This window comes from Eschscholzia californica, unplaced genomic scaffold, assembly GCF_041429995.1.
Source record: "Eschscholzia californica isolate CP2 unplaced genomic scaffold, dmEscCali1.0.p SCAF_4, whole genome shotgun sequence".
Taxonomy (NCBI): Eukaryota; Viridiplantae; Streptophyta; class Magnoliopsida; order Ranunculales; family Papaveraceae; genus Eschscholzia; species Eschscholzia californica.
The window spans coordinates 19,758,154-19,768,600 of record NW_028238461.1 but is presented as its reverse complement, the minus strand read 5'-3'; the positions used below and the strand labels follow the sequence as shown (position 1 = coordinate 19,768,600).

The 10,447-nt window shown below is 34.8% G+C and overlaps 1 protein-coding gene across 1 annotated transcript; it reads right to left on the bottom strand.

Annotated features, from left to right (window-relative positions):
- Positions 1–854: 854 nt before the first annotated feature.
- Positions 855–3,866, bottom strand: LOC147543490 (pectinesterase/pectinesterase inhibitor PPE8B-like). Its single transcript, XM_086637044.1, has 3 exons — positions 3,302–3,866; positions 1,761–2,330; positions 855–1,672 (listed from the first exon to the last, which is right to left on the bottom strand). Exons 1-3 carry the CDS (start codon positions 3,606–3,608, stop codon positions 975–977), a joined length of 1,575 nt encoding a protein of 524 aa, XP_086493170.1. The 5' UTR covers positions 3,609–3,866; the 3' UTR covers positions 855–974.
- Positions 3,867–10,447: the final 6,581 nt, after the last annotated feature.

The window sequence follows — 10,447 nt, the reverse complement described above, 5'->3', positions numbered from 1 at the left end:
AGGTGTTTTTTACCCTAATATGTGGAACTAACTCTAACGATCTGTTGTCTAAGATTATGTACCGTCACGTCCGGTAGGTGTTATTCTTGACACGAGTAATTTGAAGCTCCTCAAATGGTGATGACATCCCAAAGTCTGGCCTCACACATATGGCCTAAGAATCTATATTCTTGCCTAAGCAATGCAGAGTTAATCACTTCAATGAACAAGGTAATGGTTTACACTGGCAATCGAATCAAATCATCTCAAAAGCTATGGCTCTCAAGAATAAGTTTATGGAGATCAAAGTCACCTACGCCCCGAGAGAAGTTAACGCCAAAGCAGATGCCTTAGCCAAATGGGGCAGGAAAAATAGTCAAAAATATGTTTGGAATGTAATACCTGCTTTCATTTCAGCTCTTACTTAGTAGTGGTTGTTTGGTTTGTAAGGACTTGGTTTTAGTATATTTCATCAAAAAAATGCAGAGTTAAGTATGGTATGTGGCACGTGTTACTCGCACGTTGGGTCCTTTCCGCACCCTCCCAACCAAACCTAGGACCAACCTCCCATTCACTATGTAGCAACCCAACCCCAGCATCCTCTACAACTAATTAGGTGCGCAGAGTGGTGAGTGGCTCAAAATCTTGTTCCAGATGCGAGTTCTCAAAAACCTACATATTCATAAGACGTCTATTCCTCCCCCACTCGCTATGTTTATATACGAAACTCTGGATTATTAGGTCTTCAACGCCTCACTTAAGCGAAATACTACCTGTAGGCTAAGGAGAAGCTCATTCCAATTGGAACTGAGAACTACAGAATACTAAAGAAAGTTACCTATGCAAATACCGTTTTGCTATAGGAAAAGTGTGAGTGCCTATAAAACCAAATACATAAATTCAGATTCCCACAGTTTTAAGTCCAAGAATTTCATACAATGTAATTACTATTTCAAATTAGTATAAAGTATATCCTCCACCATACAAAAATTACCCTATATCTCCAAACCTGCTGTAAATGTCACTCCGGTCGATGGTAACCACAAATTACCATCCAAAAACGAGGCAACTGTAAAACCGTTAGCCTCAGTTGAATTATAAATTGGATGAAACCCCGGCCATTTAACTCGGCTATCTAAACCAGCTCCTTCTCCATAATTCATATATTCACCATAATATAATGTGTCTAAAGCAAAATCCCCATCCCAAGGAAGCCAACCTTCTGGTCTAATCATACTACTCAAATATGATTTCATGATTACTGTTCTTGAATATTGCTTCCAGGGTCGTCCTAGGTATGTCTGGGTCGCGTTCAACGAGTTAATTAAATCTGAATCGGCTGAAAAGTTTGAGAATTGGATTGAGAAACCTGTAGTTTGATTTTGGTCTATTCGGCCTTGCGCTGTTATTGTGTTTTTCTGATTAGGGAGGCCTTTTTTGGCGAGAATTTGGCATTTCTGTAAGATAACAGCACCATTGCCAAATATGAAATCTACTGTGCCGCTAATGTGACACTCCCGGTAGAATTGACGAAGGGAATGTGCGTATAATGTGTCTTGATATCCATGGATACCACATCGAAAAAATGCAGATAGATCAGAATCTGAACGTAGTGCAACTGCTTGGTGCTTCTCGGGTCCTGCTGTATTCTCGAATGTTATATCTCTAGCTATGAATCCTCTACCTGCAACAGCTGCAAAGAGGAAAAACGGGTACGTGTTATATACATGTGTCATTTGATTTTGCTTTGATGCCATATTAAATTCACGTGTGGGACTTACCAAACGTAGCTGACCTAAATGTGGTCCAACCATCAACGAAACTTCGGTTACCAGAAATAACGGTAGCATTCATCCCATCCCCAATAATCATTAAATTCCATTTCTTCTTCTTGATCTCCACATTCTCTTTATAGATACCTCTTTTCACATAAATAACGTATCTACTCGTGCTATGATCAGGTGCAGCTAGTACTGCATCCATCACTTTTCTATATGTACCGGACCCATCTGCTGCAACTATTGCGTTGACTGATACCCCTCCTGCTGAGGCCTGTAAGAGCCTTCGGTCGGATGCCTTTATCCATGACGGAAATTCGTCACCAGCACCATTGGCTCTCATTAGCTTCCTGCCCGTGCGGCCTGGCGGGGAAGGCTTCGATGAAGATGAAGGACAAACCATGCCAAGAACATTTTGGAGAAGAGAATTAAGTTGTTGTAGATTACTTCCTAGGATAGGCTTTACAAAACTATTAGTGCCTTCAAAACCTTCAAGACAGGTCTCTTGATTTCCAAGTGCTGCACTTAACCATGCTTTTAGGTCTGAATTTTTGTTGCCGGTGCTATGTATTGCTGCCCAACAAATAAAATGGTCATTAGAAAATTGTCGAACCACTAACATGTAAAGTTGTGTTTACAACCGATAACATTTTTCAGATAAAAATACAAACAAAAATGTTAACGAGATGACGTGTACGAAACAGATTAATACCACACATTATTTGGCATTTCATATGTCATAGTAACAATATTTATAAACTACAATCCCTTGTGATTAGAGTTGGTGTTGTATATATGTTATGATAGGAGTCTTACAATTAAGCGGCCAAACGGCCATGTCAAGCTAAAAAGGACTCGTTCCGGGGCTTGCTGGGCCAAGCGACAAGTTAGTACACCTTCATAGCCCATGATCCAAGCGGATCACCACTATGGCTAACCATTTGGGCCCTGGCCATGGCACAGCTTGTCAAGGATCCACCCCAAGCATGGCCCATGACCTTTCACCTACACTTAATTTTTAGTCTATTTTGATGGGTGGAATCCAAAAATGACAACAGAGACTGTAATTGGTTTTGCTCATTTATCAAGAACTTATCTCCTCTCATAAATGCTTCTTTCATTTGTTGTTGTACAGATATTTTAACCTAATGACAAATGTGGGACTAACTAGAATGACTTCCATCTTTTTTTTTTTCTTTTGTTGACAATAAGGAATGACTTCCATTTAGAAGTACTAATTTATTTCATATCAGCAATATTCTTTGGACACCAAAACCACTAGAAATGGATAATGGTAACTTACGATTCGTTATATCAATATTGTATATTATTACACAATATAACATTGATATATCATGAAGATAAATAAGCATTGCTATTAGAAATATTTTTGTAAAATCAGTACTTAGAATAAATTGGTCTATTATAAAATATTAAAATGTATATAATATATTAAAATAAGTTTCATGTTATAAGTATGTCTAGTGATCCTAACTCTTAAAATTAAATATTAGTATTAAGTAAGATAATGCAAAAGTACGTACGATTGATATTCTGAGTTGCGGAAGCAGTCCAACTCAATTCATCAGCCGAAAAATCAAGAAGATCGACACAATCGTTAATCGCATTCGATAGACGAAAATCACCAAACCCATTAACATACTGAGAAACAAGAGAAGTAATGTCTCTTATTTGATCAATTGATGACTTAACTGAGGATAAAAATTGAGTTGAAGAATAACATGATCCATCTGACTGATTATCAATACTAAAATCACCATTAATGGAGACAGAAAACAAGAATAAGATAGTTAGGACAAGGGATATTGATGAATAGAGATGAGAGGCCATTGAGCTAGCTAGTAGGGATGAAGGAGAAAAAGAGTATTGGTGAGATGGGATTTTAATGGGGGTGATGGTGTGGGGACAATGTATTTAAAGAGATGAGAGGAGAGAGGGGAGTGGGCAGTTGAAAGAATTGAAAGAGGGTTGTCGGCAGGTGGTGTTTGAAGAGTTCGATGACTACCTCATTATGTCAAGAAGATTATCTACACTTAACTCAGACATGAGTTTTTACTTGTTTGAATTCTGACTCATCTGAGTTTGGGTTGTTTTAGTTAGATACAAAAGCTATTTTGGATAATTGTTTTTTTTTTTTTGTGTGTTGGGAAAGATAATTGGCTCTTAATTCATATTCATGTTAGGGAGATTTTGACATTCACTTCCACTTTTATATCGATATTAGGACCACACCCCCGTTTTCCTAAAACTTTTGATCACTGACCCCTAAGGTAGATGTTGGTGACTTGTGAATATAAGATTGTGATGGTGGTTGTGTAGGGGTGGTGGGAGTCGATGAAATGAAATGATTGTCTGTGGTTGATGAAGTTGATTAATAGAATAAAGAAGAAGAAGGTATCGAGAAGGAAATTAAACTATAAATAAGGGTATTTTTGTCTTGATTCACATGTGTGATTCGCACAACTGAAATTAAACTAGAAACAAATGTTCTCCGTCCACGTGGGAGTATAAATCAGAAGTTTTTAATAAATGGGGGTGTAGCCCTAATATCGGTATAAAAGTGGGGGTCAATGTCAAAATCATTCCTAAGGGCATTTTTGTCTAGATTCACATGTGTGATTCGCACAACTGACATTTAATTAGAAGTTAACGTTTTCCGTTCAACGGGGGTATAAATCAAAAGTTTTTAAAAAACGGGGGTGTAGTCCTAATATCGATATAAAAATGGAGGTTAATGTCAAAATCTCCCTTCATATTATGTCTAACTTAAATAGATCCAAAATTAGCATAAGACAGACACTAGAATGAGTTTCACATACAACTTATGGTGTGTTTGGATGGCGGAATCATGAATCCGCGGATTCATGAGTCCTTGGAATTCATGATTCCACGGATTCATGAATCCAAGTAATATTTTTTGGCTTGTTTGGCAACTAAGAATCCTATGATTTATTATTATTCGAGTATTTTTAGACGTCTTTAGAAAAAATATGATTTTGAAAAAAAATAATGATTTTGTATAAGAAAATATATTTTTGTTGATTTAAGTTTGAAATTTAGGTTCATTAATCCAAAATCCTAGCAAATCCTAGGGGGTAGGGTGGGATTTTGGTCCAATACAAATTTTGGAATTAGGAATCCTTAGGATTCAAGAGTCCTAGGATTCCTGGTAGCCAAACAGACCAAGGATTCATGATTCCTACCAAATTCCACTTTTGATAGGAATCCTACTTAGGAATCCTGCAACCAAACACACCATTAGATAAAAAATGAGTCAGAGTCCGTTTGAACCCCAATATCAAATTCAGATTTGAATTGAACAAAAAAGAAACACAACCTACTAAGTATGTAGCTTGTTGAAGATTTGTTTGATTTTATCATGAATTCACAATTTAATTGAAAATTTTAAATTTTGAATTTGAAGTTTGAAATTTTACCATACGTAAAAAAAAAAAAAAAAAAAAAAAAAAAAAAAAAAAAAAAAGAAGTTATTGTACAACAAATTCATAATGAATATTTTCTAATTTGCTAGGTGATTGTATTTATGAAATAAAAGTTATCCTCTTATTTCTATTTTTTAGAAAATTACAAACTTAACACATAAAGTAAAGTATTTGTGGAAAAGATGCCTGCCTTTTTTTTTGTGGAAAAGATGCCTGCCTACTTGGGAAATATTATTCTCAGTTATCACTCACTATAAGAGTTTCAAGAGCACAAGTATGAATGCTAGGTTTGAAGATGAAAGAATCAATGAGGAATAAATGTGTTGGAATCCATACCCAACTTGAATTGATCAGATTTATACCTAAGCCCCACACGGTTCCCTTTAACAAAAAAAAATAGAAGTCAAAATTACAAGTGACCAAGAACACTTTTCTCCCCCTTTCAACAAAAAAAAAAAAAAACACTTTTCTCCCCAAAAAAGATTATGTATAGACTAGACTATTAGTGGTTGTGGACATGGTAATGTCCATGTTATTCATTAGGGACATTTGAAATGTTATCAAATGTATGTGTTATTCATTTTGGGACATTTTAAATATTCTGAAAGACATGTTTTACTTGTTTGAGATATGTCAAATGTCCTGAAAGGTCTGTGTTATGACACTCAAATGTCTCTCAATGTCAATATTGTTTGTTAACAACACTTCAAATGTCTCTCAATGACTCTGTTATTGGTTTCGGACATTAAATCACAGTTATTTCAAGACAAGTTGGTTTCATGGTCATTTAATGACATTTTGGTGTAAATTCGTAGAGCTTTTGGAGAGAGAATATCTTTGAAAATATAGAACATGCTTGTAAATAAACTTGTGGAAACTCAGTTTGGAAAATACAAATTCAAACTCAATTTGTAGAAGAAATATTGCAAACTCAGTTTGTAAAAGAAAAAACGGTAGAGAAAACATCGTTTTTATCTAGAATCTTTTCGAAGAAAACGTTTTAAAAAATGTACTTTGTTAATAACAATATTTAAAAGTAAAAAAAGTTACGTCTCAATAAAAGTTACATAAATTTAAAGGTAAAAAGAAAATTAAAGAATTAGATATACAATCTGAAATAAAGAGGTATAATGAGTTGAAATATATGGGTGATAGATGATCTAGTATTTCAAGGTTGGACTTGAAATGAGCTTTCGATAACCACATACTTGCCCACTGAAAATTAGTGAAATGACACATTTATGGAATCAAAACAACCAATTAGGCACAAATTGGAGGCCTTAACAAAATTAAGCCCGTGAATTCTGTTTGCCCTATAATTTTGACACAGTGAAGATGAAGATTTTTTTAAGTCTGTGAAAAGAGTAAGATGCCGATTTGATGTCGCGATTTTTGTGACTTCTTCTCTTTAACTACAAATCACGTTATTCTTGTAAGAATTTTTCTAATTTCTTTCTTCCTTTTCTAAAATGTTCTAACTGAAATTTTAACCCCTAACTAGTAGCTACCCTTTATCTTAAACACATATTATCCTTGTCAACAAAAAGAAAATGCTTATTATCCGTTTTACTCGTTTGTAAAATTGTCCATGACAAAGCATGTGCAAACTTTTCCTAATTTTGCCCAACCCAACCCAAATCAAAAGTTCTATTTCAACAAAAAAAAAAGTTCTAATATTTTTATTTTTTTTTGATTATCAAGAAACCCTAGTATTCTTAAAAAGTTGAATCCACAAGACCCAACTCCGAACCTTAGGTATCGGTGGATATATGAGCACGACCCGGTTCCCTCCCCGATCCATAGATCTATCGATCTCATCCGACTAGGGTGAATTTGTGGAATTTCTGATTTTCCCCACCCATACCCTGACTATTAAAGAAAATCGCTTCCATATACCCTACAACCATATTGAACCTATTACGTTTCAACAAAAAAAAAATATTGAACCTATTACCTATGTATATCTTGCTTGTACTTAGACTTTTGTCAAATCAATTTGATAGGTACAGTTCACAATAAAGAATCACTAAACAAATACAGAAATATAAAAGGTAAACCACGCAATTTCCTCTACTATTATTTTGGGGGACCTTAGGCATCAAATTAGAAGTTAATTAATGGAACTTCTATATCCGGTGAAGCATTAAAGGGGACCAAGGGGCACATTTGTTATGATCCTCATCCATCATACACTTGAAGCCTTGTTAATGTTCTTGTTGGTGATTTCCAGCTGGGGCTGTGATGCAAATCAATGATTTCTGCTGGCATTTAATATTTAGGTTACGACAGTGTATTTGTCATTTGATTCCAAACTTATAGATATTTTCTTGAGCTTATAGCATGTGGAATGCAAAACTCAATATATCCATTGACCTAATGTGGTAAATGGTCAAGTCTCAATTCAAATTCTCATTTTTCTCAACAAAAGGAAAAAAGAAATCAAATTTTCATTTTAAAGTGCCCTTTTTATTTTCCGAATGTGAATTTGATATCTGAATTAGTTTTATGTGTATATTCAGTCGTTTTTAATGACTTTATCGTAAAATTTTGAAACAAGTATCAAATGCATGTATCCGAATTGATTTAGAAGAATTATTTTTTAGAAAATTAGGCTAGGTCTAAAAGTTGACCCCCTAATATGACCCGCCCCCAGCAGGCGCGGGTCTAAAACTCAGGAAATGTATCAGTTGTACGTTCTCTTTTTTTTACTTCTTTTTTTTACCCTTGCACAGTACATAAAGCATCAAACCTTCCCTATTTTTTTTATTTCTTCACCATCTCTCACTCTAAAACTTACAAAACTTTTATTTCCCTCGCTCTCTCTCTCTCTCTGTAAAATTTTATCCACTAATCAATGAATCAAAGACTGATGGGGTTTTGAAAACATATCTGAAAAATTCAACATCAAAATTACATTAAGTATTTATCGAAAACATCTGAAGGATTCGACATCAAAATTACATAAAGTATTTATCGAACATATCTTGATTTTTTTTCTTGAACATATTTGGATTTTTCCTTCAACAAATTTGGAGGTTTTGTAACAGATCTTTAATATATATTTCGGTTTTAGGAGATTAAAGTTTATAAAAGATCTTCTTTGTCTTTCTACATTGCTTCATCTTACAGTCTTCATTCTTAGATCTAGCAGTTTCTGTACTAGATCGATCTAATACATTTTTTCATCTTGTAAATATGTTCTCTTTTAAATTTTATATTCCTTCTCTTTCTACATATCTTCATTGTTAGATCTAGATTTTTTTGAACGATTTTGATGATGATGGTCAATAAATGGAGGGGTTGTTTTGTATTCATTTAGTTGACGTTAACAAATTTGATGTTAATCTTGTTAAAAACTGTAAGAACTTACAGAAGTATGTAGGACATAATTGTATGTTAGTATAGGACATTACTTTATGTATTGTACACAATAAATATCGTATACTTTCTCCCACAAAGTGTAAGTGATGTAGACGCAGCGGAAATATAAAAACGATAAATAAAGTAAACGAAGAACGGTAAAATAACTGAATAAACTTAATAAACTTTGATTTGGTTTTCTCTTCAATATGTCATAAACAAAGACTGGACTCCCTTTTATAGATTACTAGACTTTCCTAGATAGACACAAACTGGACTTTCCTAAATAATAGAAACACTAAAAATAATGAAACTTCCTAAACCTAGATTCATTATGAATCATACTTAAATTAGGACTATTATTAAACTGCTAATCTTTGGCCGACTAGGACATGTTCGTGTGGCCTTGTGGGGCCGTTTGGGATGCGCCTGCATCAGCTCCCCTTTCCCCAGAAGGTTCGTCCCGAACCTTTTCGATGAAGAAAACAATTTGATGCACCCGCATACGATGAGTTTTGCCATACCGATCCGTAATGCCCACTTTTCACGAAATTTCTTGGAAATACGTAGAAGACAATGATGGACTAGTGAACCCACTAGAATCCGGACCCTTTGACGCGCCAAGATTCGCAAAATCAACAATAGTGAAGAAATATCCAACAAATTGCGACATCGACCGTCATCTTTGAGTTTCAGGAAAGAAATCACAAATACGACCTTCTTTATTGGGAAAACAACAATGAATGTCGTCTTCAATTCCAATATGAAAACCACCTTGTTTCGTTTCATAACCACCTGAAATAACTGAACAAGGTGCCGACTATCTGCAAACCCGTAGAAGAAACTTGTAGAAGCATAACCTAGTACGATTATGATATCGATCTGGAAACATGTAGCGTTGATATGATACTCAAAAACTACCTTCCCACGTTCATCTTCGTGAATTTTATAAACCCGAACTCGATAATCACGTGAAAATTTAGTTACATTCCGAGCCCACATAGTTCCAAAATTTATATGTTTGACATAAGCTCTGCTTTTTCTAGAAGGTATTGTAGCAAAATTACCTATCGCATGAATATTTCTAAGAAATTCCTTATCGAACACATTAGAGACGTGAATGATCAGTCCCATCAATTTGAACACTTCAATAGAATTTGGTTTATCAATACCATGAATCCTCCCCAATACCAGAGTCATTGGCTTTCTTGTATCTATAAGATATAATTGACACATACTAGCAACACAAAAACTAAACCCATCATAATTAAGCCCAAAAGTTTTTATATTCTCACCAGGAACAATATGTGGTTGTAGATCTTGTATCATAACAAAAGATGGTTGCTGAAGATAACCTCTATTTGATGGATTACCCATTAACGTAACCTATAAATCTGATCCTTGAAAGATATTTCCAAAAGGAGAAACGCAAGAAGCCGAAGTTCGAGTTTGTGAAACTGTGAAGGCTCCTGGATCCCAAACAAGGTAAAGAATTTCTTCGTCGAGAGAAAAATCATAGTCTTCACTGAGCAAAGGAATGCCTTCTTTAGACGATGATCCAGAATAGAAACTGTACGATTGATTCAAGGGTGTTGTGACCGAGCTTCTGTTATGAATATAGTGAGTATGTTTTTTTTCATGGTAGTTATAAATTAGCCTCAAATTTCCTTGCCCAACTTCTATGGTGTCATATTCACTTCCCTTGGAAGTATACATGGTGAAACTGGCAAAAAAAATAAGCCAATACTTTGGAGCATCTTTCTGGGATTTACCCAAGTATGCCTTAGCATAAGAATTTCCTAAGGGCAAAGAAACGTTGACTAAGGGTAATATTTTGGACTTGATTACATTGTCGCTTGAATCCCG